This window comes from Hippocampus bargibanti, linkage group LG17, assembly GCF_051943395.1.
Source record: "Hippocampus bargibanti isolate YZ-2025 linkage group LG17, ASM5194339v1, whole genome shotgun sequence".
NCBI classification, from domain to species: domain Eukaryota; kingdom Metazoa; phylum Chordata; class Actinopteri; order Syngnathiformes; family Syngnathidae; genus Hippocampus; species Hippocampus bargibanti.
In genome coordinates, this window is record NC_142750.1 from 2,263,660 (window position 1) to 2,285,768 (window position 22,109).

The 22,109-nt window shown below is 41.6% G+C and overlaps 1 protein-coding gene across 1 annotated transcript; it reads left to right on the plus strand.

The window, feature by feature from the left end:
* Nucleotides 1-5,871: 5,871 nt before the first annotated feature.
* Nucleotides 5,872-21,846, plus strand: rbbp6 (retinoblastoma binding protein 6). Its single transcript, XM_089018879.1, is given in 20 exon segments — nt 5,872-6,383; nt 6,716-6,812; nt 7,841-7,889; nt 12,216-12,260; nt 12,389-12,471; nt 12,733-12,829; nt 12,896-13,035; nt 13,113-13,285; nt 13,780-13,883; nt 14,429-14,575; nt 14,663-14,715; nt 15,241-15,340; nt 16,081-16,114; nt 16,205-16,229; nt 16,334-16,627; nt 16,700-16,810; nt 18,053-19,598; nt 19,600-19,790; nt 20,283-20,400; nt 20,923-21,846. Coding segments are annotated over 20 exon segments (4,347 nt in total). The 5' UTR covers nt 5,872-6,217; the 3' UTR covers nt 21,697-21,846.
* The last annotated feature ends 263 nt before the right edge of the window (nt 21,847-22,109 follow it).

Genomic DNA, 22,109 nt, shown 5'->3' on the forward strand with positions numbered 1-22,109 from the left:
TGCTATAAAACGTTTTGTCAGTTAGGAAACAAAAAAAAATGGTGTCGGTTGTCCTTTAAGACGACTTTTCCAAGTAGTTCGAGTCAAAAGACTCAAACCTTAGCGCACACGCAGGCTAACAACGTACGTTATTTATCATACCTGGTGCCAAATACGACTGAAAATATTTCCTCCAGTTGGACTTTGCGGTGGAATGGGGTCCCCCATTTCACATCCCCACTAGGGGGCCCCGTCGAGGGTAACATATCCGCCATTTTTCCGGCGCTTCCTTTGCTTTCAAAATTGCACCCTGAACGCCAAACTGCTCCCGATGAGAGGTGCTTTTGATGGCGGCCATCTTCCTTATACCTTCACACAGCTTGGACTGTATAAAAAAAAAACAAAGAACTGTGTTATTTAGTAAAACTATATATTCTATTCTAAAGGTGCCACTGTGCAGAGGATGACAACCTCTGTCGCATATTTATTCATTTATCGGTGATCGGGGGGGGGGGGGTAACTGGGTGTGACTGCTTTGGGTTCCGGATTTGGGGCAGGGTAGGAAGTGTCATCTGTGTATATTAATCTCTTTAAATGTTATCATTTCATGTGGATTGTGGAGTGGCTGAATGGTTCACGTGTCGCAGCCTGCGATGGAGGCGAATAGATTGCAGAGTGTCTCGATCAACACACCGCGCGATAAACAAAAAACTATAAACTATACTTGCGAGGATTTATTGATTATTCCCGTTTGCTGTAAAAGCTTCACAAATATAACGGATTTTGCCCATTTTGCGGCTGCGAAATGCGCTAGTGTTCACTCAACCCGGAAGTAACTGAAATATATCGAAAGCTAGCTAGATAATATATCGCTAGCTAGATAGCTATAAAGCTAATAAAAAAAGTTCTTATCCTGTGAATGTAAAGTATCCTTGAGAGTTTTGAAAGGCGCTTAGAAATAAAATGTATTATTATTATTATTATTATTACAGTAAAGTCTCGTTATATCGATATTCAAGGGAGTCCGAAAAAATATCGATATAACCGGGACTATCGATATATCCGACCCTGTTTGCATGTAATTTTCTCCGTGCGTGCATAGAAATAGTATCGATATAACCGGGACTATCGATATATCCGATATCGATATAACGAGACTACTGTATTATTATTATTAATATTATAGCTAGCTAGATATCGATATAGCTAATAGATAGCTAGCTATATAGCTAATAGATAACTAGCTAGATACTGTAGCTTGCTAGCAAGCTAGCTACCTAACTTTCTATTTGTTATCTATTAGCTATCTATTAGCTGTCTAGCTGGCTTGCTAGCTATCTAGCTTTTTTTCAAATTACTGTATTTTCTGGATTATAAAACACACCTAAAAGGCTTTTTTTTTTCCCAAAAACTGACCATGCACCTTATATATGGAAAACATTTTAAAATGTTATTCATTGAAGCTGCCCTTATAATGCGGTGCGCCTTATGTATGGAAAATGTTTTAAAATATGTCATTCGTTAAAGGTGCGCTTTATATTCCGGGAAATACGGTAATTTGTGTGTCTGCGTGTGACTCAGAAGATAGAAAAAGCCATCTGCTGGTTTGCTCCTCATACAGATTCCCAAGCTCTGATTGCTCCTCGTGGCTATAATTACGGTTGTATAAAAAAATATATTCATCACTTGGACTTCCAGTTGAGTTGAAACTTCCATTGTTAACGTTAATTTAGGCAATTTTAACCCCCACCCCCAAAAAAAAAAAAAAAAAATGATAGTGAAGTCACTGTTTTTCCAAACGAGTGCGTTATTTATTTATTCATTTATTTATTTATCTTTATTTATTTATTTATTTATTTATTTATTTATTTATTTAGTGTGTGTTTTTTTTACCTTTGTGGTGCTTTCGCTTTCATTTGATGTGTATTTTGACATGGAGACCTTATGTGTTTGTTTGTTTTTATGGTGTTACTTCAAGAACTGCGCTCACTGTTGTTTACATGCAGAACATTTGCGTGGCTCTCTTTACGCTTGACCGACCAAGGACAATAGACTACAAATTACAGGGTGTTGTTACCAAGCGTCGACCATCAGGTGCGTTCAAGTGGCATCGTGGGAAAATTGTTGACACTGTGGTTTGTTTGCTTACATGTTGACGGATCTTCAAGTGAGGGGGTTTTGTGTTAAATAATAGCCTGCCGATAACCTGATCTGACATCTTCAAAAAAAAAACTTTTTGGGCCAATTCTTTGAGACTGTTATCTAACGAAGCCATCCCTTCAAAAGGCAACATTGCCGATAATGTAGTAAAGATTGCAAAAACGGGCAGTGTAACCAATAAAATTATGAACGGGGGGGGGAAAATTATATATATACAGGTAACATCCGACTTATGACCGAGGTCCGTTCCGACCAAACGGTCGTAAGTGAAAATGGTCGTAAGTCGAAATCCATTCAAAATGTTGAATCGAGACTCAGAGGCTAAATGACTCGTAAACACGGTCACACGGTCGATTGCTGTGCGAGAGTGAGATGCTGGCTGGCCAAAATTGTCGAACACGTTACCGGTCTGCTAGCGCGTTGCAGTCCCAGGCGTAGAATTATTTTTTTTTTTAATGGAGGTCGTGGTCATAAGTACGGGTGGTCGTAAGTTGAACTGGTTGCAAGTCGGATGTTACCTGTGTGTATATATATGTTCAGTGAAGCTGATGGGTGTGCTGTGACGTTGGGGGGTGCATACTCTGACCCTGCTGTATACCTCTGAGCCCTATCATGAGCTAAAACAAACACACACACATACAGGCATGTGGGTACTTGCGGGGACATACACAGGTATTTGCGCACTTGCGGGGACATATACACACACATGTATGTGGCCACTTGCGGGGACATACACATTCAAGAATGTGGGCACTTGCGGGGACATACACACACACATACACTGGTATGTGGGCACTTGTGGGGACATACACACACACATACACAGGTATGTGGGCACTTGTGGGGACATACACATACAGAAAAATCTGTTCACACCAGAATTCAGTAAGATTTTGTAAAAAAAAATGTCTTACCAACATTTGGTTTGTATTGAAAAATATTTTTTCCTAATGACTTCAATGATTACAATAATACTGGCAAAACATGGCAATCATATTGTCAAAACATCTGTCCAGTTATAAACGTATTTAAGCATTTTTTTCAGGGGGGGGGGGTTCAATTTCGTACTATGTTCTGTCGTGGACGGGTTTGCTCAAACACACAGCCCGAATCTCTGTACACCTTCTCATGTAAACCTCCAATTAGCAGCCGTCTGACACGGACAAATGCTGTGAATAAAAGCACACTTTGACTTACATTATATCGATATGATGACCTATATCTAGAGAGAAAGAATATTATATACAGTATGACGTAATAGAAAATAAAAAGACACCTTTTCAATGCGACTGCGTGTGATTTGTCATTTTGCGTGTTGTTTGCATGTAACGTTAGCACAGCTTCCATCGCCAAACACAGCGGTGTCTGTTGACCTCCCGATTAGCTTGATGGCTATCTAGCTATCTGGCTAGCTATCTCGCTAGCTATCTGGCTGGCTATCTAGCTATCTGGCTGGCTATCTAGCTAGCTATCTGGCCGGCTATCTATTTAGCTAGCCATCTAACTATCTAGATGGCTATCTATCTAGCTATCTATCTGGCTGTCTATCTAACTATCAGGCTGGCTATCTAGCTAGCTAGCTAGCTATCTGGCTGGCTATCTAGCTAGCTATCTGGCTGCTATCTAGCTAACTAGCTATCCGGCTGGCTGTCTAGCTAGCTATCTGGCTGGCAATCTAGCTATCTGGCTGGCGATCTAGCTATCTGGCCGGCTATCTACGTAGCTAGCTATCTAACTATCTAGCTAGCTATCTGGCTGGCTATCTAGCTAGCTATCTGGCTGCTATCTAGCTAACTAGCTATCCGGCTGGCTGTCTAGCTAGCTATCTGGCTGGCAATCTAGCTATCTGGCTTGCTATCTAGCTAGCTATCTACATAGCTAGCTATCTAACTATCTGGCTGGCTATCTAGCTAGCTATCTAGCTATTTGGATGGCTATCGAACTATCAGGCCGGCGATCTATTTGCTCTTTTCCTCATCGTTTTCACTTGATTGCACAGCTTTTATTATGATTGAAGCTGAATAGCAAGTCAAACTGAGTGTCGGAAGGAATGAATGAGGAGCTCAAATACACCTGATGAATATTCATCATCATTTATCATTCATGGAGCTCCGTGCCATCGTCATAGAGATTGAAGTGGATGACAGGATTATGGATGTGAGAGGGTAAAGAGGGGTATTGTGCGTCACTCTGCTTTTTGTTACCTTAAATTTGAGCTTTTTAGTCACTCACGCCCTCTCCGATTTCCTGTTCGTCCCAAAAAAATCCACATTTTGTTCCACGTATTCCTCCATTGTTTTCTATTTTATTTATCTTCAATTTTCCGTCATATTTTTAAGCACTTTCACTCACTGTCTGTTTGGAAACCTCCCATTGAGTTCGACGGCAATGCAGTAATTGCTTTCTTCAGCTCCATTGGCCCAATCAGAGAAAAATTCCTTTTATGCAAATAGCCCACTGAGTGTTTCCCAGCATGCATCCCTCAAGAATCGATAAGATAGATAAGAAGAACACCTCCCATATCGACTATTGTAACTCACTTATTTTCGGTGTCAATCAAAAATTTCTCCATAAACTCCAACTAGTCCAAAATTCCTCAGCCCAGATCTGCCTGTCAAACTCCGTATTGAATTCAAAATACTTCTGTTTACATTCAAAGCCATCCATAACCTTCCATCTGTCTGACCGGCTTCAAATTTCCGTTCCCTCTTGGTCACGCAGATCCCGTCTCACCACGATGGGGTGCAGAGCTTTCAGCCACTCTGGAACTCACTTCCACCCAACATCCGTAATATGGACTCCCTTCCTACTTTCAAATCCCATCTGTTTAAAATTGCATTCATGATCTAGTTCAATCAGCTATTTTATTATTTATCATTTTATTTCCGGTTTTATTGTTTTGTGTATTGTTCTTTTGATTGTAAAGTGTCATTGAGTGTTGAGAAAGGCGCTTGGAAATTAAATGTATTATTATTATTCACGAATTCCAAACAATATGTATTTATTATTCGTTTTTTTTAAGGATTTTATGCTAAAGGCTATCGGATGCAAAGGAGCGATTTTTATTGTGGCTAAAGGGTTAGTTCACAAAGTAGGTGCAGTGCAGACTAACTCACACGAGTACACCATAAATGATGTTTTGTCTCCCTCCAGAGGATCATTTGAAATGCACGCCTAAAATTGAAGTCACTAAAAACGTAACAACAAAGCGCCGTACAATATGTATTTGCAATTTGATGACGAAAATATACATGGAGAACTGACAAAGGGGTATATTATCCATTGGCCTCATTCAATATTGTAATGCCCCTCAACGTGGGATAGCGAAATATGTTGAGACCTTTAAAAAATGTTACTAAAAAGTAATAATCCAATCAATAATGTTGACAAACTAGTGCATAAAACAACATTTTTTCACTGTAAATTCTTGTTTTGTCCTCATCGTTTGTCTCTTGCTCAAACAGGTGCGCCATTGATCGGAACTATACTGCTGCCTTCATAACTATGGGAATATAGACAATGTCCTATCTTGTGTTATGACGTCGATACATAAGAGCGATCTTTATTTCAAAACAGTCTCGATATAACTCTCTGTGTACCTTTTTTCTCTTTACAAACGATCACGTGTTGACTTTTTCAACCATGAATAGGATCCATGATATTGCAGCGTACGATTTCGAGCAACTCTTTCATCAGCACCTTATCAGAGAGGGACGTTCTTTATAGCTCTTACGTGTTCTGGATTACTTGAACGCAGCATCAACCGGCTCTTTGCTGACGAGCCGTCGCTTGTGGAAACAGCTGGTACTTTCTACCAGCGAACAACTCGTCTCAAAAGCAACATTTTGTTCGATGAAAGCACAAATTGGACTCGGGAGTGATTGGCTTAACCTCGACATAACTCCCCGCTGGGGTTCTACTCGAGTTTGGAAGATGACATGTCTTATGATCGACTTGCCAGACACTTGTTAGCTAGCCAAGTGAAGCGTCAGGCGGCTAACGCTAGTTAAGCTAATTTACCAGCACGCGTGTGGTGGTTTACGGTCTGTGAGGTTGAAGCGATTGCTTTCCGGTCAACATGACTCATGTCCATTATAAGTTTTACTCCAAACTCAGCTACGCCACAGTGGTGTTTGACGGGCCGCACATCACGCTAACAGACTTGAAGGAGCGGATCATGGGCAGGGAGAAGCTGCGAGCCGGCGATTGCGACCTGCAGATCACCAATGCACAAACCAAAGAAGGTAAAAATGACGTTGGCACGCGTGTACGCGTTATTTTACTCGTTTTTTTTCTCCAATGTTTGACTGCTTGAAAGCCGGTCAGAAAACACGTGGTCGTGCGTTGCCAGCTGTCTCGTGGGTCTCGGGGACCAGTGATGCGTTTAGAGTCCTCCAAAGTGCATTCTTTTCTGTTGATGTTGGAGAAAATGAAACCTCTAAAATTGTGAGAATACATATATATTGCTCCCAAAAATGTTTGGATGATGTTTTTAACAACCATTTTTTTGTCACGTGCTATTGTTCCAAGTACACAATGTATAAAAATTACAATAAGTCTTCCTTTTATTTCTCAGAGTATACAGACGAGGAGGGTCTGATTCCCAAAGGCTCTTCGGTGATTGTCCGCAGGGTCCCTAACAGCAGAGTCTCCGTCAAAAAAGCCCACAACTCGTAAGTTTTAAACAGTTTTATCAAATACATGACATTTCCTTCTGATTTTTTTTTTAAATCGCACTCATCCATGGCCACTTCTCGCATGCCGGATTTTGCTTGTCATAAATATATTACGTTTTTTTTTTAAAGGAAACTTAACCTAGTTTTGTTCAAAGTTGCAGACTGGTTGAAAACCTTAGTGGAAGACACCGGTAAATAATAATTTATGTAACTAAGAGATTTTTTTTGTGTTAATATGTAACTAAGAGGGGGTGTTTCTTCCCAAAAAAAGGGGAGAAAAGTGACATGATGAAATGTTGATTGCTGACCAACGGGGTTATTCTTGGACAATGTGCTAAAAAAACGTTTTATCTTTAGGAGCACAAAGTGCCGCAGCCATCTTAGTTAGGAGCCTGATAATAATAATAATAATAATAATACATTTCATTTTAAGCGTCTTTCAAAGCTCTCAATGACACATTACAGTCACAGACAAGCATAGATACTATAATAAATAAAATACAATCACAAATAGAATACAATAAATAAAATATAGTACTTTTATAAATAGAAACAAGAGAGAAAGCTACACAGAAAATGCAATGTTATCTACTAGATAGCTACTCAAATATCCAGTTAGCTAGCCAGATAGCCAGCCAGCTAGCTTATAGATAGCCAGCCAGCTAATAGACAGCTAATAGCTAGCTAATAGACAGCTAAGCTAATAGATAGCTAGCTAGATAGCTAATAGATAGCCATTAGATAGCTACTAGATAGCTCGCCAAATAGCCAGCCAGCTACCTAATAGCTAGTCAGCCACTACAATACACAATACACTGCTAATAGACGGCAAATACATAACTGAGATTGAATAGAATTTCCGAGCAAAAATATCTATTTTAGATCCATATATACCACAATGAGATTTAATATTCTTCTGCGTATTGAAAATGGAGCCTAATGGTCAAAACGTTTTGCGTATTATATCGCTTCATCATCAAGTATGGTAAACATTTTGTTTTTTGTTTGTTTTTTCCATGTCAAAGCGTGCGCTCAACTGCCCATTGCCACTTGGCCTCCGGAGTCGTCAAAGCAGTACGTAACCAAATCACCACACACACACTTGCCGCCATTGAGCCACCTTAACCTAAGTATGTAGTCAAATCAGAAGTTATTCTCGCAAGTAAAACCGTATGCAAATGTCACGTAAATTTGACTCCGGGTGAAATTATATACAATTTGGGAGGTCAAAGGTGCTTTCCTGTGAGGCACAGATGGATCATGCCATCATTAATATTCAAAAAGAAGATGTCTCTACGGCGGATTAATTATTTATTCATTGACATAAATTAGGTCACTATTCATATTTTTACTCATTAGTAGCAGAATCTTGGATGTAACTGTGATGATGACACAGTGCTGTTTCATACCGTTGCAAACGGTATTTATTATAATAATAATAAATGGCTTTCTCAAGATGTGTTCCAAATGGCCGCCATTTTGTTGCAAGCAAACCTGTACTCGTCTTGGGACAGCCATAAATGGACTAAAAATGGACAGAAATAGCTGAAACTCTGGTGAATGGTCTTCCATAAACTGACTAATGTGTGTTTGTAATTTAAAATAAATAGCTTTTTAATCAAAGCCACAATTGAAATTTTCATGGGTACGCATCTTTTTGGGTCACCCTGTAAATAGCCAGTTTGCTATAGGCAAAGATCCGGTCACTTAAATATGCTCCATTTCTTTCCATATTCTTTTTGCAAGTCGTTAATTGAAATATTTTTTTTTTAAAAAGGCTGTGGAGAGCCAGTCTCTGTAGTACGAAGGCGTGCAGAGTTCAACCTGGGCGGACCAAACTTTATCATTATTGATGCCTGATAAAAAGTCAACGGTTTCTTCACCGTGCTGCATCATGGCCGTCAGCCACATGGCTCGTGTCCCAAGCTGCGACTCACTTTCGGATTAATAATTCAACTCCGATACATTAACAACAACAACAAAATCTGTTTTCTAGGTAGTACTAATCGTTTGTATTTCCTCCTTATAGAAAAATGGGTTATTTTATAATTTGAGAAAATAAATACAGTGATACCTCGGTTTACGAACCCCTTGGTTTACGAACTTTTCAGTTTACGAACTTTTCAGTTTACGAACGTTCAATTTATGAAAATTTTACCTTGGCATACGAACTTTTTTTTCGTACACGGAGCTGCCTCGTTGAGTGAAATGAGCTGCAAAATGGCAGCCGACTGTTTTTGACCTCTATTCCCCGCCCCCAGTCTTTGGTTAAAGCCACGTGATTGGTCAAGAACGCAGCAGTGGTGGTGGTGGGGGGGGGGGTTAAACATTAAAGAGACAGACAGACTGCGGTGAGAGTTTCAACTTTGATAGTTCAAAAGCAGAGTGTAGATTGCAAGGTTAAAATATCCCATCAATCAGGCTCCACAAATAACCCGCACAAACCATCTGTATACTTGATGCAAAAAGCTATCAACCCAGCTAAACAGAACACAATTGATGAGGAACTAGGTAAAATTATCGCAGAGAAAGCACCTACACGGGTTCATTCCTCAAGATTATGAAAGAAGGCTACGTTCCTCATCAAGTGTTTAATGCTGATGAAACCGGCCACTCCATTCCATCAAGCCATCAACGACCATCACAAAGGTAAATAAAATGACTTTATTATACAGTGCTGTTTATTTCATTCATTATAATACCATAGCACATTTATTATACATAAAATAAGGTATATTTTGTGTAGTTTTAAGGCTTATGTAGTTGAAAATTATGTTTTATGGGGACCTGGGAACGGATTATTCTCATTTTAATGGTTTCCTATGGGAAATAAATTTTTGCGATACACACTTTTCACCTTACACACTCCAATTAGGTTCGTAAGCCAAGGTATCACTGTAGTTGAATCCATTCGAATTTGCTCATCGGACAAAACATGCTGCTTGGAAAGCTTTTACCTGCTTACTGACCTGACTTGATTTTTCTCTCTGATTTCTCAAGTAGGAGAAGTGTCCGCCTCATTCCCCCGTACCCCCCCCTTTAGCATTGATCCCGCTAAACGCTTGCTCTGTTAATTTTTTTCATCAAATAAAGGTTTTATGATGAAGCTGCCCAATGTATTACGTGTTTGATTTCAAATCAGTGATATTATGTTGTCAATTGTTGCAATTAATTACCTTCATGCATTCCAGTAGCGTCACGCCAACCCGTTTTCTGTTCAATGTTGATTAAAAACAAAAATGGTTGGTTGTGATTGTGGAATATTTTTCAAACAAGGCTAATGATTAAGCTTTCTCTGCAGTAATTTTTTAAGGACCATAGTTCTTCGTCTGTGTAAGCTCTCAGTCGTACAGGAGTGGTCCATCGATGAGAACGTTTCTTCAGCCATCTTCTTTGAAGGTGTAGGATGTTTCGCTTCTTATCCAAGAGGCTTCGTCAGCGAACTATTTTTTTTGCTGGTAGTTTTGGCCTTATATATATATATATATATATATCCCTACTGTCCAGACGTGGCGGTGCCAGACTCTGCTCTGATTGGTCCCTGCTCTCAGGTTGGGGGGAAGCAAAGGACTACTTCCTGCAGCTACACTGATTACTTCTATTGTCCTGCATGAGTATGGGGTCTACGACTGGCCTGATTGCCCCATTTGCGCTGGTATCACCTCATCAGCATAACTAAGTCTATGTTGCCTAAGAAGTCGGTTGTAGGAATGATCCAAATTGAATATATATATATATATATATATATATATATATATATATAGGGCCAAAACAACCAGCAAAAAAAAATAGTTTGCTGACGAAGCCTCTTGGATAAGAAGCGAAACGTCCGTCACCTTCAAAGACGTAGAGATGACGGCTGAAGAAACCTTCTCATCGATGGACCATAGTTCTTGTTAGCGCAAACGTGCTTATTGTACTTGCCTTTACAATACATTGCTTATAGCCTAGCAAAAGTTAGCTTGTTTGCTGATAGCTATTTTGGGTTATTTTTGTGCTGGTACCGAATCAGCAAATACTGGCGTCATGGACGTTCGACATTTAGGTGGGAATACCATTGAGCGTCGTTGTCCTGCTCTATTGTTGTATCGCTAATCCCCGTTGCTTGTCACCTAGCATGTAAGCGTGCTAAAGTCAGCACAAACGTGACATGAGAGCTGTCAATCCACAATTCTGTTTTAGACAATCATGACTAGTCGAGTGATATGTTTCTTTGGAACAGCTATTTTTGCTATTTTGTTTGCTCTAAATCAATGTACAGGAGCCTGGATTTTTTTTTTACCGCTCACCTCTGTTTAACATTTGACAAAATGTTAAAATGGCTTTTGGTTGTGAAGATTTGGTTCCATAGCCCCCCCAAAAAAGTTATCCAATTATCGACCTTTTAACCCATTCACTGCCAATTGAAAATATGACGAAGAGCGCCATTCCTGAATTTGTTCAGGTTTTGTTTTTTTTCAATCTAGCGTGTTGATAAAGCGCTAGCCATGTCCTCTGGCACCGTTCTCTTTTCCACAAGGGGGCAGCGTTTCCCTTTTTTTTCTCCCCATACTAGCGCTTTCTTTTAGGTTCAGCTAGATGCCTATTAGCTATCTAGCTAACTCGATCTCTATTTGCTATCTAGTTGCTAGCGAGCTCTCTGTTTGCTATCTAGCTTGCTAGCTAGCTATCTATTAGTTATCTATTAGCTAGCTTTCTAGCTTTTTGAGTTATTCCGGGTTAAGTGAACGCTGGCGTGTGTGGCTGCCGCTGCTCACCTACAGAAAAACTGATCCTGTGACGGTAAATTGACCTGGAGAGTTTTCAAAGGCACCTAGAAATCAAATGTATTAGTATTAGTATTGTTGTTACTATTACTATTACTATATAAACCAATAAAAAAATAATAAAGACAAATCCAATCCATGTATGTATTGCATTGTATTTCGGACAGCCGCCCTCATTTCAAGCTGATATAACTCCAGACCCATATAACTTAGGAATTAACTATCTTTTCTGATGAATTAAGAGAGTCTAATGTTTCTAACACAGTATTGAATGCTGATGTAGTCCTAAAACTTAATATTCTGTGGGTCTCCTGCAATTCGAGTGAGAATGACAATAACCCTGGAACTGGAGTGGACACATTTTTTTTGCACATCGTCGGGCAGTGAATGAGTTAAAGGAAATTTAAAAGCAGCATAAATTTGGACTTGTAGTTTTCCAGATAGCAGTAGGAGCAGAAGTTCTGGAATGGAAAGATGTTTTATTTAATGTTTTTTTAATGTTTTATTTAAAATCCGTTCAAATGTGTTTCAGCATTGAAACGCCCTCATCATGTGCGTATGTACTTTGATTCACTGAAAGTCTCTTTCGGTCTGGAGATTTTCAATGAAACGGATTTGTGTTCAATTCTAACAGATGGATGACCACAGTTCCTCCAAAACTCAGCCTTTATTCTCCAAGGTATGATCACATTTGTTCTGTTTTGCCCACTTGTACCTGGATTTTATTTCATTTTATTTTATTTTTTTTTAAAAGAAATTCAGCATGGTCATTCCTATCGGGCACGCCAAACTTTCCTTTCTGTGCAGATGGTGAACCTAGCAGCCGCTGACGTGTCAGAAGACGATAAGATCAAAGTGATGATGAATCAGTCGGCATATGACCCCATGACGTGAGTGACACTGCTTTGATGATAATACAGTAAAGTCTCGTTATATTGATATTCAAGGGAGTCCGAAAAAATATCGATATAACCAGGACTATCGATATATCCGACCCTGTTTGCATGTAATTTTCTTCGTGCGTGCATAGAAATAGTATCGATATAACCGGGACTATCGATATATCCGATATCGATATAACGAGACTTTACTGTAATTTGTCAATTTTTTTTTAAATTCCTTCATGGTAATCTAGTGGTTTATTTCTGTAGTTATACCAAAAAAATAAGTGGGGTGCTCCCTGCCAACTACACGTGTTTCCGATGCGGAAACGCCGGACACCACATCAGAAAATGTCCATCTGCTGGGGTATGTAAGGAACATCGTATTTCCCGCAAGCCCGCCGTTCCTAACTCTGTATTTTACTGACGACAGGATAAAAATGTCGACCCTCCTACAAAGATAAAGAAAAGCACGGGCATTCCTCGCTCCTTCATGGTGGAAGTGGACGACCCCAACATCAAAGGAGCCATGCTGACAAATTGCGGACGTTTCGCAATTCCCGCCATCGACGCGTGAGTCAATCTCCCGTACGCGGGAGCTAAGCCCAAAGGCGAATAGGCTTCATTTATTTGACCGCGCTCCCCCGCAGCCAGGCGTACGCCGTGGGCAAGAAAGAAAAGCATCCCTTTTTGCACCGAGACGTGAATGAGCCTGAGGATGAGAACATCCCCGTGCCCGAGGAACTCCAATGTCTGATCTGCAGAGACCTTCTAGTGGATTCGGTGGTCATCCCGTGCTGCGGAAACAGTTACTGTGATGATTGTGAGTAGGAGGCGGGGTTTCCTCTGGAAGTTGGATTGAATTGATTGATTATTCGTCTCGCAGTGGAGAAATTTACGTTTCACAGCAGCAAAGTTATGAAAGAAAGAAGTAGAAAAACAAAATACAGGAACTATTATTAGCTATCTATTAGCTTGCTAGGTAGCTAAAATTCTATCTTTTTGAGTTACTTCCGGGTTGAGTGAATGCTGGCGCGTGTGGCTGCCACTGCTCACCCACAGAAAAATTAATCCTGTGACTTTAAAGTGACCTTGAAAGTTTTGACATCCTCACAAGTATTTTCTGAATAGTGTGACTACTAGTATACAAGTCGGCTTTCATCACCAACAACTGCCGAATTTTGGACTCTTGCATTGACTTCCGATAATTTCCATCCATCCTTGAAGAAAGAGAACCTCGTGACATTGAAGCACGTTTCTGTTCTGCCGTTAGAAACGTCCGATTGATACGCTTCCCCGTCAATATCTTGTGTTCAGGTATTCGTACGGCCTTGCTGGACTCAGAAGAACACATCTGTCCCACCTGTAACCAATCCGATGTATCTCCTGACACCTTGATAGCTAATAAATTCCTCCGTCAGGTACATTTAGCTTGGGGGGCGAGGAGATGAAATCATGAGTGAAAGGGTGGTTCTAGTGATACCTCGGTTTACGAACACCTTGGCTAAACCAGCTAAACAGAACACAATTGATGAGGAACAAGATAAAATTATCGCAGAGAAAGCACCTACAAGGGATCATTCCTCAATATAGTGAAGGAAGAAGGCTACGTTCCTCATCAAGTGTTTAATGCTGATGAAACCGGCCACTCCATTCCATCAAGCCATCAACGACCATCACAAATGTAAATAAAGTGACTTTATTATATTGTACAGTTTATTTCTTTAATTATAATACCATAGCAGATTTATTATACATAAAATAAGGTATATTTTGTGTAGTTTTAAGGCTTAGAAAAGTAGAAAATTATGTTTTATGGGGACCTGGGAACGGATTATTCTCATTTTAATGGTTTCCTATGGGAAATTATTTTTTGGGATACACACTTTTCATTAAGTTCGTAAGCCAAGGTATCACTGCATTTGAATTGCTTTTCTTTCTTATTTACTTTCGGTGTATCACGCAGGCTGTGAATAACTTTAAGAAAGAGAAAGGCTATAGTGAAAGTCTGAAAGGGAAGTCGGCTGCCCCTCAGTCGCTCAGCGCCACGGCGACGCCGAGCCATGTTCCGACACAGCAAAAGAACATCCAACAGTGCAACAGCAACCAGCAGGTGGGAAATAGCGCCGCTTAGAACTTGAGAATGACGCCACTGTGGACTTTGTTTTTAATCTCCCCTGTTGTCTTGCATTGCACTCAGGTGGACGTGAACAAATCCGGGGGTCCTCCTTTTTCCGGTGGACCATCTTCAGTGTATGTATCCAAATAGTTGATGAGAAGGTTTCTTCAGCCGTCATCTGTATTTCTTTCAAGGTGTCGGACGTTTGGCTTATTATCCAAGACGCTTCGTCTGTTAACTAAATTTTTTTGCTGGTAGTTTTGGCCCTATATATGTATATCCCTACTGTCCAGATGTGGCGGTGTCAAACTCTGCTATGATTTGTCCCTGCTCTTAGGTTGGGGGTAGCAGAGGACTACTCCCTGCGGCGACACTGATTACTTCTATTGTCCTGACTGAGTATGTAGTCTATGACTGGCCTGATTGCCCCATTTGCCCTGGTATCACCCCATCAGCATAACTAAGCAAACGTTGCCTAAAGTCGGTCGTAGGAACGATCCAAATTGAACCTAACCCCACCATGGCGATTTAGTGAAGGGTTTTGCTGTTTTATGAAAATAGCTTCTTTTACTCCCCTTTCAAACCATCTATTTTCTTAATATATGGTTCTATTTTTTTAATTACAACTATTTGTCTTATGATATCTTCTTTTTACGCAGTGACGCTCAAGAAAAAACACAAGATGACTCAGCGGCCCTGACGCCTCCCGTGTTCTTGAACAAAGACCTCAAGCCTGTTCAAGCGCAGACAATGACAATGGTGAGGATGTGCTAGCTGGCTACTTAGCTAGCTAGCTATTTGCTATCTAACTGGCTATCTAGCTATTTAACTGGCTACCTAACTAGCTAGCTATTTTATATCAGCTATCTAGCTGGCTATCTAGCTATGTAGCTGTCTACCTAGTTGGGCTACCTAGCTAGCTATATATTTGATATCTATTAGCTATCTAGCTGGCTACCTAGTTATGTAGCTGGTTATTTAGCTGGCTACCTAGCTAGCTATTTTCTATCTATTAGCTATCTTAGCTAGATAGCTATTAGATGGTTGGCTATCTAGCTAGCTAGCTATTAGCTAGCTATCTATCTTGAAGGGAAAAGCCGAAATGAAAAGAAGACGTAGCTAGCTAGCTATCTATTAGCTATCTAGCTGGCTATCTAGTTATCTAGCTGGCTATTTAGCTGGCTACCTAGCTATTTAGCTGGCCACCTAGCTAGCTATCTATTTGTTATCTATTAGCTGTCTAGCTGGGCTATCTAGCCAACTATCTATTAGCGGGCTGGCTATCTAGCTATCTATCTATTTGAGTTATTTTGGATTGAGTGAACGCTGGCGCTTGCGGCTGCCGCTGTTCACCCACAAAAAAAACGTATCCTGTGACTTGTAAAGTGACCTTGAGAGTTTTGAAAGGTGCTTATCAATGAAATGTATTAATATTATTAATATAATACAATGAGATGACCTCTCCTGATGATAAAAATTTCTCTCCGGCTTCTGATCAGGTTCACAGTGACCCAGTGCACAACACATCTTTAGGTAAGCAAGAGTTGAAACTTGGGCTTGGGACTCAGCAGTTTTTTATGTGTTTCCTAAAATGGCTGCCGTTGTTTCTCCCTCAACACAAAGGTCAAACGCCAACCAACATGCGCAGGTCAGTTTGTGTGTCCAGTTGCGCTCGTCAGTTGTAAAACATCACAACTTGTGAACAAGTTGACTCCAGCCACGTTTTTCACAACCCTGGCATTTTCCCCACAGTTCGTCCTCTGTTTGTCCGGCGGGAGTTCCGAGTGAATTCCAGCCCCTCCTTCCCTCCTCGTCGACCAATCCACTCGCACCTCCTCCTTTCTTCCTGGGCCACCATTTCCACTCGTTCCCTCCAGGTCAGCGGTATCCAAGTCACCCGCCGTGCCCCCCTGTGGGGCTTCCTAATTGGAGTCAAACCAACCCTCAGGGTGCCCCCATGGCTCCCCTCGTTCCCTCTTGCTCCCCCTCCATCCATCCTCTCACCCAGAGGGAATGGTTCAGCCGTCCTGGACACAGAAGCGAAAGGTGGAAAAACATGTTTGGATGAATCGACTTCATTTTTATTGGTTGGCGTGTAACTTTCAGGTCGTCTTTCAGGTCTCCTGAGAGTCGATCCGCCTACAGACGCTCCACTCGTTCCAAATCCAAATCCTCTCGCTCATCAAGCAGATCCAGTCGATCGCGCTCGAAATCTCATGGCCGATCAAGGTATCGCTGTTACAAAGTTTTTCTTTGTTTTTATTTTTTTTTATTACCGCTCCCCCCAAAAAATATGAAATATGTCTTTTTTTGTATTTATACATGTGCAATTTCATCATATTTTCAGAGTGGTCATCATGTTGTATGTACACGACCTTGTTTTGTTGAGCTCTTAACCTATTGGCTCATAGGCTATCTATTAGCTTTTTATTCCCTAGCTGGCTGGAAGCTCGCTAGCTGTTGGCTATCTGGCTATCGATTTTCTATTTATTAGCTATCCGTTAGCTAGCTGGCTAGCTCTTAGCTGTCTAGCAGGCGGAAAGCTGTCTAGCTGACTAGCTGTTGGCTATTTGGCTATCTATTTTCTATTTATTAGCTAGCTTCCTACGTATTAGCTGACTGACTGTAAGCTGGCTAGCTGTTGGCTATCTATTAGCAATTTATTAGCCTATCCACTAGCTAGCTGGCTAGCTCTTAGCTGTCTAGCAGGCTGGAAGCTGTCTAGCTGACTAGCTGTTGGCTATCTAGCTATCTATTTTCTATTTATTAGCTATCCATTAGCTAGCTGCCTACCTATTAGCTGACTGGGTGTAAACTGTCTGGCTGGCTCGCTGTTGGCTATCTGGCTAGCTATTTGCTATTTGTTAGCTATCCATTTGCTAACTCGCTAGCTATTAGCTGTCTAGCTGGCTAGCTGTTGGCTATCTGGCTATCTATTAGCAATTTATTAGCCTATCCACTAGCTAGCTGGCTAGATATTAGCTGTCTAGCTGGCTGGAAGCTGTCTAGCTGTCTAGCTGTTGGCTATCTGGCTATCTATTTTCTATTTATTAGCCTATCCACTAGCTAGTTGGCTTGCTATTAGCTTTCTAGCTGGCTAGAAGCTGTCTATCTGGCTGGCTGTTGGCTATCTGGCTATCTATTTGCTATTTATTAGCTATCCATTTGCTAACTTGCTAGCTATTAGCTGTCTAGCTGTCCCTTGTAGCACCTGCCTGAGGGGAGTAGCTGGAAAAGGTGTTGGGCAGGGTGCGGAGGGTCCATTAGGATTTTCTGCACCCTTATTTGGATTCTTGCAGTGTGCAAGTCCCGAGAGTGGGTCGGGCGGTGCAAATGATTTTTTCTGTTCTTTCTTTTATACGGTCATCATTTATAAGGGCAGCTATAAGCCAAGGTTGACACGTCTATTTTCCTCTTGAAAACATCCAATTGTTTACCATCGCAATAAATCCCGTTTCTATTCATCACCAGGTCACCATATTCCCGTCACAGACCCCCACGCTCCCGCACCAGTCCCCCACGTTCCCACAGCTCCGCTTCCAAACGTTCCCATTCGCCCACGCCATCCTCATCATCGTCACCCCGAGACGCTTCTCGTTCTACGTCACGGTCGGATCACCGCAAAAAATGTCATCACGCCAAAAAGTCTTCTGAAAACAGCTGCAAATCCAGGAGACATTTGGAACGCTCGCCGGATTCTTCCAGAAACCAGACAGATATGGATTATTACAGACAATGGGAAAGACAATATAAAGAGTGGTATGACAAATATTTCAGCAGTTACGTCAACCACTACCACCAACTACCGCCTCCCCCGAATCCGCTTTGGACGCCTCGATCGGAGGACCACTCGAGTTGGACGTTAAGCCCCTCGAAAAATCCGCAATATCCGCGTCGCCATTCCACGCGCCGCCCTTCTTCCCCGTCTCACTCGTCCAGCGACAGTCGTTCCGGTCACTCTCAATCTTTCAGCGAGGGTCATTCCCCTCCGACGGGATCTTCAAGTTACTGCGGTTCGCCTCCATCTCACTCGCCCAGTTGCACCCGATCGCCGCCGTCTGAGAATCACCAAAAACAAGGAGCTGCTTCCAATTCAGAAGAATTTATTACCCTAAAATCTGAGAGTGAACGAAAGATGAAATATGATAAAAATACGTCAAAAGACCACATTGGTCCTCCTGATGACGCCGCCGCACCTCTGACAAAAAAGAAAGGCAAAAAGAAGAATCGGCATACTTGCGACGGCGATGCTTTAGAATCGAATCCGAAGGAGAAAGAAAAACAGCGGCAAGAAGAAAGTGAGAATAAACGAGGCAAAGATTCGACGGATCCAAAGGTCAAGACTATGGAAAAAGCTCAGCAGGTGGTCCACGATCCAAAACCTGACGTCTGCAAGGCCGCTGAATCCGACAAAATGGAGGACGGACCGAGCGAGGAGAAAAATAAAGACAAAAATCCTCTCGAACCGCCTGAAAATGAGCACATCGAACTCCCCAAGGTCGAACGTCCTCAGCTTGTCGAGGCGCAAGAGACGAAAAAAGAGGAAAACAAAGCGCTTCTTCCCAAAGTGAAAAACATCTGGGAGGAAGGGATGAACTTCGTGAAACCACAGAAGAAGATTAACATCAACATCAAAATCGACGTGAAGAAGCCAGAAGAAAAAACGGAAGAACCGGAAGGACTTTGTTCAGAAACGAGTCATTTGAAAGAAGAAGCTGAGAAGGTCAAGGTAGAAGGTCTCCATTCTAAAATGGAACCGTCAACTGGACAACTTCCTGATCTTTCTGCAGTCGAAGAGGAAGGAGAAGACGGGACAAAATGTCCGCAAGGGGCAGAAAGACAAAATACAAACAAAATGGAGGAAAATCAAAGCGTGAGAATGGACGACGAATGGAAAGAAATGGAGGTCAACGTGAGCCATCATGGAGAACACGAGACGACCAGTTTGAAGGAGATGGAGGACGATGACGGCGGAGTCAAAGAAAGGACGATCGGGAAGGAGACATACGTCGAGCGAGAGAATCCAACCAGATAGGTCGCTCGTTCCTCCTGATGAAAAGATGGCGGCTCAAGAGGCAAATGGCGAAGAGCCACCAGAAGATCGGACGGTTGAGGGCGACATGAAGACTGAAACCGACCAAGCAGCTGACCCCGTCAAGATGATGTCATCACCCAGCGAGAGTCCCTACGTGACATCACAGCCTGACAAGTAAGGATTGCACATTTTCCATATCCATATCATTTTCCACATTTATAAGTACAGTAAAGTCTCGTTATATCGATATTCAAGGGAGTCCGAAAAAATATCGATATAACCGGGACTATCGATATATCCAACCCTGTTTGCATGTAATTTTCTCCGTGCGTGCATAGAAATAGTATCGATATAACCGGGACTATCGATATATCCGATATCGATATAACGAGACTTTACTGTACATATGTATGTATTGCATTGTATTTTGTACACCTGCCCCCATTTCAAACGCCCATAACTCCAGACCCAAATAACTTCGTAATTCACTCTTTTTTTCTGATGAAAGAAGATAGTCTAAGGTTTTCCAACGCTGCATTGAATGTTTATGTAGTCCTAAAATTCAATATTCTGTGGGTCCTAGAAATCGAGTGACAATGACAAAAACCTGTCTGGCAGTGAATGAGTTAAATTCAAAGCTAAGTATACTTTTTGTTTGGAACACAGCAACACTTTTGTGGCGAACCACGAGGGAGGCGGGGAATCTCCAGAGAGGGCAATCGAGGCCTTGACACCCCCATGGGAAGAGGAAGACGGTGAACACAACACGTTTGAGATCATTCAGGTGTGTGAGTCTCCGTATCTCATCGGCCAGCAGAGAAGGCTTTGCAGGCCTTGACGGTCCGCCACTGATTGATATTGATGATGATAATAATAATAATAATAATAATACATTTCATTTCTAAGCGCCTTTCAAAACTCCCAAGGTCACTTTACAGTCACAGGATAAATTTTTCTGTGGGTGAGCAGCGGCAGCCACACGCGCCAGCATTCACTCAACCCGGAAGTAACTCAAAAAGATAGCAAGCTAGCTCATAGAATGCTATATAGCTAATAGATAGCTAGCTAACTATATAGCTAATATGTTTCCTAACTCAAATAGCTAGCTATCTAGCTATATTACTAATAGCTAGCTAGATCGCTAACAGATAGCTTGCTAGCTAGATAGCTAATATGCTACTTGACTTGAAGATTGCATCGGTCGCCGGTGGGAGAAATAGTCTTGGCGACGTGTTCGAGGGTGACGCTGGTGACGAGCACCGGGTGCTATTGAGTCACAACTGCTTGTCTCTTGTTTTTTTTTTAGGTTCCTTTCTTGGAATTACACAAAAAGGAACCTGAAGAGACGGAACAAGAACGAATGTCCCCTCCGGCGCAAGAGTCTCCAGTCCACGGGGACGCTCCGAGAGACGCTGAGACCCAGAGGCCAGCAGAGATGCCGACGGGTGATGAAAAGATGGAGAGAAACGCTTGTCTGGCTCCCTCTAGCGGCCAATACTGTCATGACGGCACTGAGATGGAGGAAAGAACCGAAGCTGACAAACCAATAGATTGCGAGACTAACTGGATAGGTGAGAAAGGAAAGGAAGAAAATGGTGGCCAAAGCCAAACCTCCTTGACTTTTCATCAAACTGACGAAAAAAATGGGGAAAAGGAAGTCGGTTTAAGTGCGAGCAAGGAAAGCGTTGACGAAAGCGCGTGGAAAAAACACAGTGATCTAAAATCTCAAAGCACAATGGCGGATTACAGCCAAGATCACCACGGTGAGAATACGGAAAGCAAATCCCAACCCCAACCGACGTCCGTCCACAAACGCTCGGATTCAAGACCCGTGAGCAGGGAAGAGTTATGGAAACGATACAAGATGGAGAAACAGTTAAAAGAACGCCAGGAAGGGGGGACGGAAACGAGTCGCGGAGGAGAGAAGCCCTCCGGTCACAACAGCCACAACGTCAAGAAGACTGAGCATGAAAGGAGGTTAAAGAAGAACAAGAAGGACAAAACGCAGGGAGATGATGACGCGGAAGACCTTGTCAGGAAATTCAAAAAGTCTAAGAAGAAACAGGATGGTTCTCTATGAAGAAGAAATCTTATTTTCTCTTATTTTTCATGAAAAAAAAGTGTTTTGTTTTGTTTTTATATCGCGCTTGTGTTGAGTCATCCATACGGAAGAGTATTAGGGCCAGGTTGAAATATATATATTTTTTTAGAGATGGGCTATTATTCTGAGTTTCAAACTCGCAAATTTGCTAGATTTAAACTCACAAATTTCCCTGATTTAAACTCGCAAATCTGCTCGATTTAAAGTCACAAATTTGCAAGATTGAAAGTCACAAATCTGCTCGATTTAAAGTCACAAATTTGCTGGATTTAAAGTCGCAAATTTGCTAGGTTTAACGTCACTAATTTGCTACATTTAAAGTCACAAATTTGCTGGATTTAAAGTCGCAAATTTGCTGGATTTAAAGTCACAAATTTGCTAGATTTAAACTC